At 43.7% G+C, this 13,581-nt stretch overlaps 1 protein-coding gene across 1 annotated transcript in view; it reads right to left on the bottom strand.

Moving 5' to 3' along the window:
* Positions 1–12,846, bottom strand: part of LOC131286145 (putative leucine-rich repeat-containing protein DDB_G0290503) — a 35,163-nt gene extending 22,317 nt beyond the window's left edge. Inside the window, exons 1-2 of the mRNA XM_058315035.1 lie at positions 12,658–12,846; positions 5,978–6,164 (exon numbers count right to left, since the gene is read on the bottom strand). Of these exons, the coding sequence (XP_058171018.1) occupies positions 5,978–6,164; positions 12,658–12,846 (376 nt within the window). The remainder of the gene's footprint in view (positions 1–5,977; positions 6,165–12,657) is intronic.
* Positions 12,847–13,581: the final 735 nt, after the last annotated feature.

Below are 13,581 nucleotides of genomic sequence, written 5' to 3'. Positions count from 1 at the left end.
GCTGCATGTGAGCGTGGAAAAATAAAATAGAATGGTACTAGTTACTTGACAAGTTGTGTTCCACGCTTAGCAAACAATATTTCACGTATTTATACTGAGAGAGATCGTCACTTATTTATGTAAAAAGATTTGTTGAAAGATGTTAGTTTGTTTAACTTTCCCAACACTGAAGGGGATTTTAAACGAGTTTTGTCATACATATGTATAGTCTTCGTAGAAATTTCAGTTCTTCGAAAAACGAAAATATTAAATAAACCTAATAATTACTTGAAAAGCCACCGACTTCGCCATTTTTAATCTTCTGAAGTGCGCCAGTCTGATGCATTTCCGCCTATTAGCAACATACCGATCACTGCAAAATGGAAGACATTTCTTCCAGGAATATCCACGGACATTTCCCATACCCATGTGTGGTCCTCAAAAAAATGAAACACAGAAAAACGTGCAAAAATAGAAGAGTATGAATAAATAAATGCTCCAAAACCCGCCACCGTGTGTTGGTACATTTGAAGCTATTTTCCAAGAGCAACTTCTTAAAAAGACTTGAAAAACAGAAGGAAGTCATTTGACAATTTTCAAACGAAAAGGGTATTTTTCCAAGAACATCCGCCACCCTTTTCTCGTGGATATGTGTCGTTCTTGGAAAAAGGTAAAAAAACGTCCCAGTCTCGAATGCTAAAAACCGAATCGTCCCAAAAAGCATGAAGGATCTTCCAAAACAGCTTGAAGAAAACATTAAAAACTGCTCCTGAGGTTCAATCGCGCGTTTTCGCGCGAATATGGGGGGTCCTCAAAAATGTGGGAAAACAATACGCAGAAGGTTCCAAAAAGTATGGAAAAATAAATATTAATAATTGCTCAATCATCCACTAAGGTGTGTCGGTACTTTTGAAGCAGCACCTCAATAATCTTTTTCGAAGCCATTTTCCGAAGGGAGAGAAACATTTAGTGGCAAATTAAAATAGGAGGACATTTTTCCGAGAACTTCAACCATCGGGAATATGTGTGGTCTTCGAAAAAAAAGTATAAAACTTATCCCGCTCCTTAGCTTTTCTACAACAAAAAAATGGCTCCAATTACCTCCCATGTTGACGCTTTTTTATAACATACCAAACGCTTTGACGCTCTTCTGCGTATTTTCATACAATTATGTGTTAATAAAAATATGATTAAAAACACCCTTTAGTTTAGGAGGGCATTTCACATTTTCGATAAAAGCTCCACTCTTTAAGTGTATATTTTTCTCCAGAAAACGCAGCCCTTACCTTTTGGCGGCCCTTTTGAGACATCTCAAGCGCGTAGAGACGCGTTCGAGAACGTCGAATTTATCGCCAATTTTTATGGTTTTGGGATGAACATGTCCCGGCTGGTCTCCGCTAGCGTCTGTGAGGATCGTGTCTTTCCGAGAATCACGAGAGAAGCTTGGAGTCCATATTCCCACCGTACAGTAAAAGTCATCCATTTTTGCCACCAAGCCATTAAAAATATTCCGAAAGCTATCAGTAAACTTCATTATATCCGATGCACGTTTCCTAGAAGTCACGGAGTGGTAAAAACTAAACCCATCCAGAAGCTTCCCGACAATCAGTAAAAAACCCAAGCGAGTGACAGTGAACATCATTGCATCAACACTAAACGAAAAAGGGGTATGAAAAACAACGAAATGTTATCAAACTGCACTGTACGGAGTGTTTCTGTCGGCAAAGTTCCGCTTGACAACACCTGATAACTTCATTACGGTGCCAGTGTCAAATGAATCAATCCGATCATTGCACCGGGCGTCAGATGAGGTGGCGATGGCTAACGTATTTTTAATAATCCCTCCCGGTCAGGTCTCAATTTTTCACTCCAGCAAGCTTTATGGCAATTGCGCGTCCGGGGAAGTGTGGTCCATTTTCACACCACTAATCATTATAATCGACAATCAAAAACTGTCCACCGTGCGATTCCGGTAGAGCCCACCGTTTTGTGTTCATCGTTCATTTTTTAAGCTAACCCTAATTCCACCCGCTACCACCTCTGCCAGGGGGGATGGCGGGGGGACCGGGAAAATAGAAGAGTGAAGCCATCATCACTCGTTCGTACCGATGGCAATCTGCTCGTAGCCTTTAGCCCCAACCCACAAATGCATCCTGAAATTAGCGGCCCAAGCAAGCGTGTAACATATTTCACGGCCCGCCTCACAATGGCCTACAGACTTGTACCGACTTTCGGTAGCTGTTTTCTTGTTTTTATTTTTCAGCTTCATGCAAATCGCCATTTACAAGAGCTGGGAAAAAAAAACTTTACCAGCGAATAGAAGCGAAAACGCTCGGCTGATTGCAAGAATAATAATGTTTATGCCATTGAAAAAGGCACGTTTTGGTGTATAGAAGACTAACAAGATGTATGCAACTTATGTTCAGTTCAATAATTTTTGTCTTCTAAGTTGCTGGTAAGTAATGTAAAAAAATTGTCATAAAACATGAAAATGGGGAAACGAAGAGGCCCCTAACCATTTTTAGTCGGCAACATTTTGAACAACCTTAGATTCCACATGAATTCAATTACTTAATAATGGGGGTAACACATAGAGTACTTTGGAAGCATTAATTTGCGAATATTTATAAATGCGTGAACTGCAAAGGTATTTTATGATAATTTCATCTTTTAAAAATAAAAATCAACCAACGAAAAGTGTGAACATAAACGTTATGCGAGACAGTCAAGCAAAGAGTGGGGAGGTTTAAATTATTCCTCACAAATTGCTACACGAACACATGGCAACTGGAATTGATACATATTCCGAGCACGCGCTAGAAATTTCGTTCAAGCTTAGACATTTCCGAAGCACTAAAATAATGTTGGCTGCATTTGGGAAGCGATAGTCTAACAAGGCAAACACACAGACACACGCACACACCATTTACATTGTGACGCCCCCTTTATGCGTGCGGACACAGTTGGGCACTCCGGGAGAAAACTTGCCGGCGCAGTCGGAAGAGCAAAATCGTGGCGTGGCGTCATCCTTTGGACGCCATGGCGTAAGCGACCCGCAAAGTACACCGATGAGCGCGCATGCCGTTGGAGTGTGGAAGAAACGTAAACGCTCTGACGGAGCCTCAGCTCCAAAAGCCCTAGGACGCCGAAGGGATGACCTCAAACGGGACGATCTTGGGCTTCGGCGTGAGGGTGACTTTGTGGTTGTGGGGATTTCAAGAAGAAGTGGGAAAAAGATAAAATGTACGGAGCAAAAAGGCAGCTACACGGTGACACACCTCTAACAATATCGGCTCCAGTGTGGTTATATCCACGAGGCCACGGCGTTATTTCGGGTCGTTATTTCGAGGGCAATGGCACAGGCGGAAAAACGGACTAGTGAGGTGTAGTCTTAGCCAAAAAAAAAAACCCCCCCACACACACACACTCTCTTTTCCCCCGGTTCAACCATGTCTCGAAGGGAACGGAACACCACAACGCACCGTCACATCATCGGGTTGTCAAAACAACCACTTTCATTCAATCTGACAAATTACCGGGAGGACAAAAACTCATGTGCGTGGAAGATGTGTTACATGTGCTGTAACGAGCCCGGGCGGATGGGGGAGTGTTGCGTTTGGATAGGAAAAAAAGGGGTACTGTCAACCTGTTGCCTGTCAAAAAGGATGGCGTAGACTACCCACCGTTGCGTGGCGGCCTGTTGTTCGGGCGTGTTGCGTACTCGTGCGTGTTAGGTACTGTATGTACGCGGTTTCAGAAAACGCTACGATGACACAGCTGGACGCGACGCCAGTACGATCGGGAACAACTGCTCCCTGACGATCACCACACAAACGGGAGTCATTCGTTGGCGCACTGAGGAACTCTCACTTCTGGCACTTGGACACACTCGACACACTCTGGAGCGCCGGAAATGGCAGCGGATCCATTTTATAGCGCCTCATCCAACCACCCTCCGATACGGGGAAACGAATCGAACCAGGGAGAAGGATTTGTTTTATCGGCGATCATCGATTGGTTGCGCAGGATATCTCGAGTGATAAAACAAAATAACCCGCGTTTGAGGCGGGAGGATGTTATACGCATGCGCAATTATGTCCTCTGCCTTAGTGATGATAACGAACGGGAGAAGGTGCGAATCGAACATTATCGATCGAGGATGCGAACGATTTTGAGGAGTACACGAAAATGTGTGAGTTAGCTAACTGACAAGGGAAGAAAACTTTTACAAAAAATCATCTTCTACGCATTATTCGCGCAGAAAAAGTGGATTTAAGTTTAAAACTATTAAAAAAGTTAAATTTTGTTTTTGAAACATTCCATAAAGGAAAACGAAAAGAAGGAAATACGCTTCCAATGTCCACTGGAAACAGTTATGCTACGATCGCATTAATGAATGTCTACAAATGGCGATCAAGAACTGATTTGCAGCTAGCGTGAATTAAAACTCTACCAAACATTTTACCAGACATGATCAAAGATGATCATTTCGGCAAAGGAGAAAGCATCTTTACTTATGCATCCACAATAACTAGTTGAACTGGTTTAACATTTGAAAGGACGCGACTGTTCTAATAAAACGCTCCATATCATCATAAAAACGGTCTCCCATGAAAGCATCATTCTTTTCCAACCATATGGGTTGCCGGAGGAAAAAGTGTTCTACCGCGTTATCAGCACTATCAGCGTTATCTGTTCCACTGAACTTGTATCCGATGTTTGGCATGTCGTGCGTGGAAAAAAAAAATCACCCAAAAGTGGTTATGTGGCGAAGGTAATACAGGTTTGAACGGAGGGAAGTGCCTACCACGAACGTGTATGTACGCATTAGCCATGCTCGAAAACTGTTTACACTAAAAAGATACGGGCGAACCGAGGGAAAGCAGAGGGGACAAAGTGTTAGCTTGGGCTCGAAATATTCCCGTTTATAACCGTTGGCCACCAGGACGGTAAACCACGACCGGGTTTCGTTTTCAACTGCCAAACCCATCGTTTTCTTTCGAACGCTCCCGAGAAAAACGGAAGAAAGCATACAGCATAGCCGTTCGTTCCGGAAAGGGTCCACAAACTGTTGCACGGCACAACAACGATCACTGCTCCACTCGAGGCGGGAATCCTTATCGCTACCACCACCACCAACCAACCAAACCAAATCGTTCGTGGTGGCTAGGGTGATTGTATCCGAGTTCCCTACTTCAAACTCGTATGCATCTCGTTTTCCACTCGCCTATTTATTTCCACACAAATATTTGCACTCGAAGCGATAAGAAACGAACGCACGGTACGCGATATGATACGGGCGGATGCCGTACTCACACACGACGCCATCGACGAACGGTATTGCGATCGATCGATATTTTCGAAATCGATACCGTTTCGGGTCGATCGCGATAAAATGGTGGCGATGCAATGAACGGTAACGTAAGAAACAATTCTAAACATATCGATTAGAGCATATTGAAACAAAACTTTTCTATTTAAAGTTGGTAAAATATTTACACAACAGAAAGAGTTCCAAACCTGAACTAAAAGATGAAAAAAAAAGAAACACAGTGACGCCAATCATTTCATGCGAGTGTTTCATAAATTCAAAAACGCTGAACCATATCAGATCAACACAACAAAAGCGCAAAAGTGTCGTCATCTCTAAATAGAGATAAAAAATCGAAAACTTCCAACATGCATCCACCAAACCCGGATTGATCCGTTTGACGACCAAAACGGACTCGATCTTCCAGACGTACCCCGCGTCGCAAGCGAACTCGGGCCACGGAGCCCCAAAGCATACGGTTGCGTTTAAAAAAGGCTTTTCGTTTCCTTGTTTGCCTTCCGATAAGCTTTCCGACTTTCCACGCGGCATGCCGGTGCGTGCGCAGGTAGCGATCGTTTCACACGCTGATAGGAAGGTGAAATAAAACCCCGCTGGTGGAACATCATAACCGACCCGGAACACGCCGGCACAGGCGCGACGAAGGAAAGCCAAAGGCCCCATCGGTACTTACCGTTGATGGTTTTGCCGGATGGCCGGAGGATGAGGCCGCCGGAAGAAGAGCTTGGTCGCCGGAATGCTTCGACGACGACGAGGATGGCTGTTGCGCCGTCGACGATGAGGCGGAGGAGGGCGTTGGGTGGGACTGGTGTAACTGTTGCTGATATTCCGCGACCTGCTTGCGAAGTGTCGCAATCTGCAATGGACACCGGGGCGGCGGTGCAAGGAAGAAAGAGAGACAGAGAGAGAGAATGTGAGTGAAACACGGCCATTATAGAAACGTCCCGAGTAACAAAAATACGCATGTTGCACTATCAAAAGAGCGTTTTTCATGGTATCATCAGAGTACTGATGGAACCCGCGAAATATGTAGGTCGCGTGACAAAAACGGCGTGACGCGATGTTTTTTATACAATGCGCGGTGTTTTAATGGAGGCGATGTTTTCAATATATTGTCATCATGTACAAAGGAAAATTCCTGAGTCGTAATTTTATATTAAAAGAACATTTTTTATTCAAATATATTTATACACCACGTTACAAACCACTTATTCGCCAGGAGCCGCCTTTACTGCAAAAATCAGCCATCTCCGCACGGAACTTGCATTCCACCGCGTGAAGACACCGCGTTTGGGCTTCTGGTGCCGCTGCTGCTTGCGTTGAACTTTGGAAGAGAAAATGCATAAAAATTAGCACAGTTTTGGATTCTTTCTGATTATCATTTATCACAATAACGTTTACTTACCGAATATTAACGAAAACTGCCGTTATATTACTATTTTCTTCACATTTTTGGTGAACTGCAATTTCACTCTGCAAGCGGTGGCAAAACCAAAACAACTCTGCTGACAGCAGGCAAAACTGCCCAAGGCTCATAGAGCTGCAGGTTGGTTTACTTTGGCTTGTTGACATTTGGTTCAAATTCATAATTAATTGTCAAAATAATATTTCATTTTTTCTTCATTGCTTGGTAATTATGAGCAGTGTTTGAAGTGATGATTGATATCAAACTGAACACATTGATTCTATTTTGCGCAATATTTGGATCTGGTTCGCTTATTTCGCTTTCAGTCACTTAAAAAAGTGTTTTTTATTTCTCCACTACACTTCTACGACTGAAAAAAATAGCTCGATAGAAGACCCATGTTTTTGACATAATATTTTGTTTCTTTACATTATGAATCATGATGAATCATGGTATGAGAGATGTATAGCGATTGTTTTGGTTTTTCGCATTCGCAGTAATCAATAAACAATATTTTTTTCCAGCTGTATAAAACGAACATCATAGCGTTACGTTATCGATTGGTGGCTGTGCGAGCGATCGTTCTTACTCTCGCAACTGCTCAAGATAAAACAAGTGCAGTGCTAATTTTCAACCTATTGATCGAGTATATACGCTGAAGCAAGAAGTTCAAGAACTTCCTGCGAAGTTTGATTTCGCCTGAGAAGCGCGAGAGAAAGTCCTATACCGCGTTCAACGCAGCAATACATAGAAAATACTGGCAGTTAAGAAAACTGATTTCATTGGTATTTAATATAACTCATTTTTTAAGTGCCTTCATCGTAGTCATGGTTAAGTTTTGATATGAATCAATTTTCCGATTCAACTTCAGGGTTTTTATGGTTTGAAAAGTTCAACGACATTTACCAAACCTACCCTGTTTAATGCGCCTTGGTCCGAACCTTTCCGTGTTGCAGTTCTATCTGCAAGTATGGGTCGAACAGGGGTGGGCTGAGGAAATTCCTCCTGATGCATCGCTTCGTCGCGGTGTTTTGTTCGCGATGTTGTGCTACCGCTTGCAAGTATAGACTCGCGGAGAGGAGCACTGGGGTAGCACTTTCATCGCCCGGGCGTTTTGTATGGAAATTGTTGCTCCTAAACTCGCCGTCGCGCAACTTTGTTCGTCGGGGTGCTGGTGTGGAGGTTCCGGTGTGGCGATTTTTCTTAGTTTATATTTTTCAATTTCAAAGTATTGTCTATCTCGTTGTTTTTTTTTATTTTTCTCCCCAGGGTTTTCCCACCTCTGTTGCTGTTTTTCATCGCTTCCGAACACAATTTGTCTTAATTAAGGTGCAGTTGTGCTTCGGGTTTCTCGAGTTCTTTTCTCCATTATTATTGTTGTTGTTCTTCTTTCACTCATGTGTGGCAAACCACACACTAGTGGGCGATAGAGGGTGGGCATGGGGCACAAAAAAAAACGATTAGAACCCACACCCCCCTCCCTTTTACCCCTCACGATCCCCGGTGAGATTGAAAATGGAAAATGCGGTCGCAAGCTCGTTTGGGTTCTGTTCTGAACGGCCCCATACTCGGGACGAGGAAACACACCTGGCGGGCGGGGGTTGGGTGTACCGCGGAACCGGGCTTCCATTGTCACGATATGGCACCGTGCGCCATCGGCTCCCCCCTCCCGCCCCGCACTCATAAAGGCCCATTGACTTCCCGCCACCCCCAGGGACGTGGGAATGGTGCACACATGCTAATCGCGGATTCGACGCGTAATGGGCTTCGGGCCGCGTCCAGCATTTTCCAATATGGCCGGCACCGGGTGCGTACGCTCGAAAACCCCAAACCCGCCTCCAAAGGGCCCCTTCTCCCGCATCGCCCGAAATGGCCGAGGGGGTTCAAGGGCCAGGTGTAATGGAGGGGGGGGGGAGGGAGGTTTGGTTTGTGATAAAACCGAAGCAATCCGGTGGTGAGTTTGCGGCTTGCCCGACCGTGGCCTGCACATTTCCCATCCATTGTGGGTGTTTTGCGTTACTCGCTGGGACCCGCGGGGGGGTGGTTTCGGTTTAGGACAAACGACCCGCCACCTTACGGGTTTTCTTGACGTGCAGCATTGTAGGCATTCTTTTTCCGTTGATTTAAAAAATGACATTTTTTCATTTCGTTGTTCTGTTCTTTGCTGCTCACCAATCTTTCGGAACAATGGCTCCCGCCGCCATGCCGCGACTTCGACGATGTCATGTTCTGGTGCCACTCGGGAAAAAGGTGTACCGGGGCACCTCGCTTGTACGGTAAGTCTGGTGCGATAAAAGTATGCCCATGCCAATGCTGCGCTGATAAACATATCGTCGAGGCGCCGGTATGATTGTCACAAACATGTCAGCAACCGTTGCTGCACTCTTGTTGCAAGTTAAAAAAAAGTCCATGGTTCACTTTCGAAATTCGAAAAGGCAGAAACAATGATGCGATAGAGAAACAAGAGTTATGTGTGTAGAAGGCAAAACCAAAAAGTAACACGTACATCTAGAAAATGATTCAAACGACTTCTCTCGGCGGTATAATAATTTCAAATTAAGATTAAGTTAAAAACAAATTTGATATGAATTCGATTCTGTTCGAATTACAAAAGCTTTTTTAAATAATAACACATTTTGCCAGCATTAACTCCAATGCTCATTATCGGCGTACCCAATGCTCGATTCTTCCAATCCCATCCAAACGGGGGTGAAGTGTTTGTTTGCGTGATAGTTTGTACCAGGTGCGCAGGTTGCACAGGGCACCATTTAGTTTTTTTTTTTACCGTGTTCGTTACTTTTTTTACGAGCAATGTCCCATTAAATGCTGAACGATGTATCGTGTTTCACATGCCGCTGATAAGAAGCATTGAAACTGGAACAGCTCGAACCGTGCTCGAACCAAATGGGAACCGTTCAAGTGTTCGCGGACTGGATGGATGAATACGTCCCTGTGTGCGTCTGTCTGTTAGCCTGTATTTGAGGGCTCGAGGGAAACACAACTCACATTGGCGACAAAACACACTTGTGTCCACAACCGTGCGCCCGCCAGGAACGCCACCGGGAACGTGGGGCCTCTCCTGCGTATCTCCGGCGTACCGAACGCACGAAAGAACATTCAAACGAAACACGTACGTCCGACGCGAGTTACGTTTTCACCGTCATTGGGGCAACTCTGGTGACTAGCTATGAGCCTTCGACCGATGCCACGTTGTCCGATCATACGCACAGTCGTTAAATATGATTGGGAAGCGTTGAAAACATCGTTTTTAAAGCTTACAAAGTTTTTCAGCTTAGAAAAAGGTTAGTAAAGCTTTTTTGAGCGGGAGGGTTTGATATTATTTTAATAGAACTTTGAAAGCTGATCATTTTATTAAAATACAATTAGAAACAATACAATTACAACACAATTCATACTCAAATGTGGTTCACATGCAATTCAAACTCAAACATAAAAAATATCATCTAAATGATACACCATCAGATCAACTAAAGTTCAATGTAACTCCTCTAATGATTATTTACAACCATCAAATTTCAATTGATTTATTTTTAATCCAAGATTCTAATCGTTGAATAAAGGATTCGATCAATCTTTAAACTTTATGTTTACCCTTTTCACATAATATATCCACATAAATATAGTTGTATAAATAAGAAAGAAAATGTAATTCTGTTCAGTTAGCATAAGAACCGGAAACATTTTTGGGTTCCTCAAAGAAAGGATGTTATAAACGAGAAATAATCACCAAATAAATTTAAAAGTTTTAAAACAGTATTTTGTTCAGGCCTCTTTACAAGTCAGGTAACCGTGGTTCACTTGTGCGGGTGGTTCAACCGACCAACTCGTATTCGCCAACCCTCCCGCCGTTTGATCATGTTCCTCTCCCAGATGGAAAGTAAAACGTCAACCATCATCGTCGACATCCGACACGACATGGGAGACAGTTGCTGGTGCACGGGGCAAGGGGACACGCTTATCGACGCTTCCGAGGGTCGTTTCCCTTCTTTCCTCCCAGTTGGAACCCTACTGGCCCCCCTCTTTTGTCCCCATCCACTTGTAGGCTCGTTGCGCAACGTGGGCTCGCGGTTAGTTCCGTGGCTTATTAATCATATTTACAACCGATTTTCAGCACAGATCGGCGGTACACAAAAGCGGAACTTCATGGGCCGTGTAATTGCAGCCGTGGGCAGCCAGAAAGGAAATGTGCACCCGGGCAAATCTGACCGGGGCAGGGAAACCACCGTTTGTTGATCGTTCTGTTTATTCTGCTTCTCGTCTGCTCTCCGGTTGGCCTTCTGGCCTCCGGTTGGCGTTCTCGTGACAGTTCCAGGGAGCTAACAAACACCAACATTCTGCGGCTGGCACAGCTTACACAGTTGTCCCGGTGCAGCCCGGAAGGTTGTATCATCTGGAAACGCAAATGCGCATACTACGCCGCGCTGTTCGCCCAAGTGCAATTGTCCGCGCCACATTAGCCACCGGAAGATGGAGGTTGGAAGGGAACGGCAGCACGAGCCGGGCATGCCACACAGTCCGAGGCGATAAACCTTGAGCGCTTCGCAAAAGGGCCCCCCACAACACACAGTGTATGCAAGCAATTATGAAATATTGTTTGGGCCACAACAACAAACGGCCGTTGAAGTTGATGTTGCTGATGACGATGGCGATGGTGATGATGATGATGATGATGTTGGCAAAGCACCACCGTAAAACCCCATTCTTTCAGGTGGCATTCATCGGCCGGGTGCATATAAGTGACAGTTTTCCCCATGCCACAGATGTGCGCGGTTTGTCCCTCGGTCGCGTATGTAATTAACTGCAAATGGATACATTTGACCGACAGGGGGTCCTGCTTTTTCACACTCTTTGGGGACATTGGGAGGGCGTGGGTTTGGATGCATGTGGTAAATTAATCATGTGCAGTCGATACCGCAAAGGTTTTACGAGCAATCCCGTTGGCAAAGGCAGCATCAATGTTGTCCTAAAACTATTCATTCCGATGATAAATGTGATTTGAAACAATTATGCATTTTCCTTTTTTTTGTTTTTTTTTTATTGGAACCTTATATGGCTGTATATGGATTAAAATACGTTAATATTCAAACAAGATTAGAGCAATCAATCTGGTAGTTCTCTTACCCAAAGATAAAAAGAAACATGTGCGATACTGAAAAAAATGCTATTCAGTCTCCTATTTTTCAGTGTATATTGTAAACTGCTGCGAAACCTCAAAAAAGACGTACCTCAAAGAGGATTCAAGCATTGCTGAAGAAAAGCATGAAAATTTGAGCAATTACATTTGGCCACCAACCCGAACTTCTTCTTCTTCTTCTTGGCGTAACGACCTCTTGGTCATGCCTGCCCGTTAAGGGCTTACGAGACTTGTTTCCCTGTTGTACGTGGTTGGTCAGTCCTCTCGTACAGGGGAGAGTCCGGTCTCGGTTGGGAGTTGAACCCACGCCAGCCCGAACTTGAATCCTTTGAATTACACAATTTGGGCATATCTTCAGGTAAAGCCCTGTGACCGTTCTAGTCCCTGATCCCTGGATCCTTGAAAGCTTCAATTGCCAAGGCATGGAACCCGATAACCGACTCATAGAAGGTATGCTCTCAATTCCGTCCCCGTAATGTAATCATCAAAGGCTTAACATGCGATACCGTCTCTAAAATAATATTTTTTTTTATCTTTTGCTATAACAAACAATTATTTGAAACTAAGGTATCGATTTTCGCCTTTTTGTATGGGACATACTGTAAACAAAATATTGAACCAGATGGTTTAGTCATTTGATGCAATGCCCATTTAATTGAAAGGAAATAGTTCAACGAATTTGTCTTGAAACCCAGAAGAGACCAGCAGACTTGTGGACTAAGAACCTCTTTACACGAATCATAAATTACCTGAAAAGAAATCTTTTTGTTTAATGAAAACCCAACTAACCTCTTGGTCTTGCGTCACGCACAGCTCGGTGAGTTCGTCTATCTTTCCCCGGGCAACATTCAGCTCACGGACGGGATTTTGATCGGAGCTATCTTCATCGATGATCCCGTCTGCAAATACTTCCTGCGTGAAGCTTGTGATGGAACCCTTCACCTTGTTGAGACTGTCGTTCAACTTGAGCCACGACATTCTGTCTACTTCTTTATTACTACGCCACAGATAAACACGTATGCATTTAACGAACGATACCGGTTAACAATAGGTAACAATTCACATCACCAATCTACAAACACACTATTGCACCAGAATTCAAGAAACACTAAACAAGTCGCGCTGTACCGGACGTGCGAGCCGTGATTTGTATCCTTTTTACCCTATTACGAACAGTTTTTCCGAAACAATCGAAGGACTTGCGGAATCTCCACGAAACCAAAACAAAAACATTACACGCAATGACAACACTCCATAGAGTTGTGCCTAAGGAATCTTTTGACGAGATTCATTCATATGATTCTTTCATCCAAGATTAATTCAGAATGATTCATTCATTTTTGAAGATTCGAATCTTCAAACGTTGATGAAGTTTTAGAAATTTTCATGAATCTCAACTAATCTTTTATGAATCCTCCATGAATTTTCATGATACGCTAATGTGTATGGATCGAACGACCAAAACAAGGGAGTCAACAGTTTTCGTATTGTTGATTCGATGTTTAAAAGAGTCATAAATCTTTGGGATTCTCATAATCGATTTAAGAATCTCGAAATCAATGTAAAGAGTGAGCAGATTCATGAATCAATTAATCACCCAACTCTTTACATTTATATGACGTTTCTGTATTTTGTGCTGTCAGTTTGCTGTGTGTTCAGTGCCAGTGTTGTTTTCGAAATATTTCCAGTTTTGAAATAATTGCGGTGCTCCGG

Source organism: Anopheles ziemanni, chromosome 3, assembly GCF_943734765.1.
Source record: "Anopheles ziemanni chromosome 3, idAnoZiCoDA_A2_x.2, whole genome shotgun sequence".
Taxonomy (NCBI): Eukaryota; Metazoa; Arthropoda; class Insecta; order Diptera; family Culicidae; genus Anopheles; species Anopheles ziemanni.
Note: the sequence above shows the minus strand (reverse complement) of the source record. Positions and strands in the feature narration are given on the sequence as shown.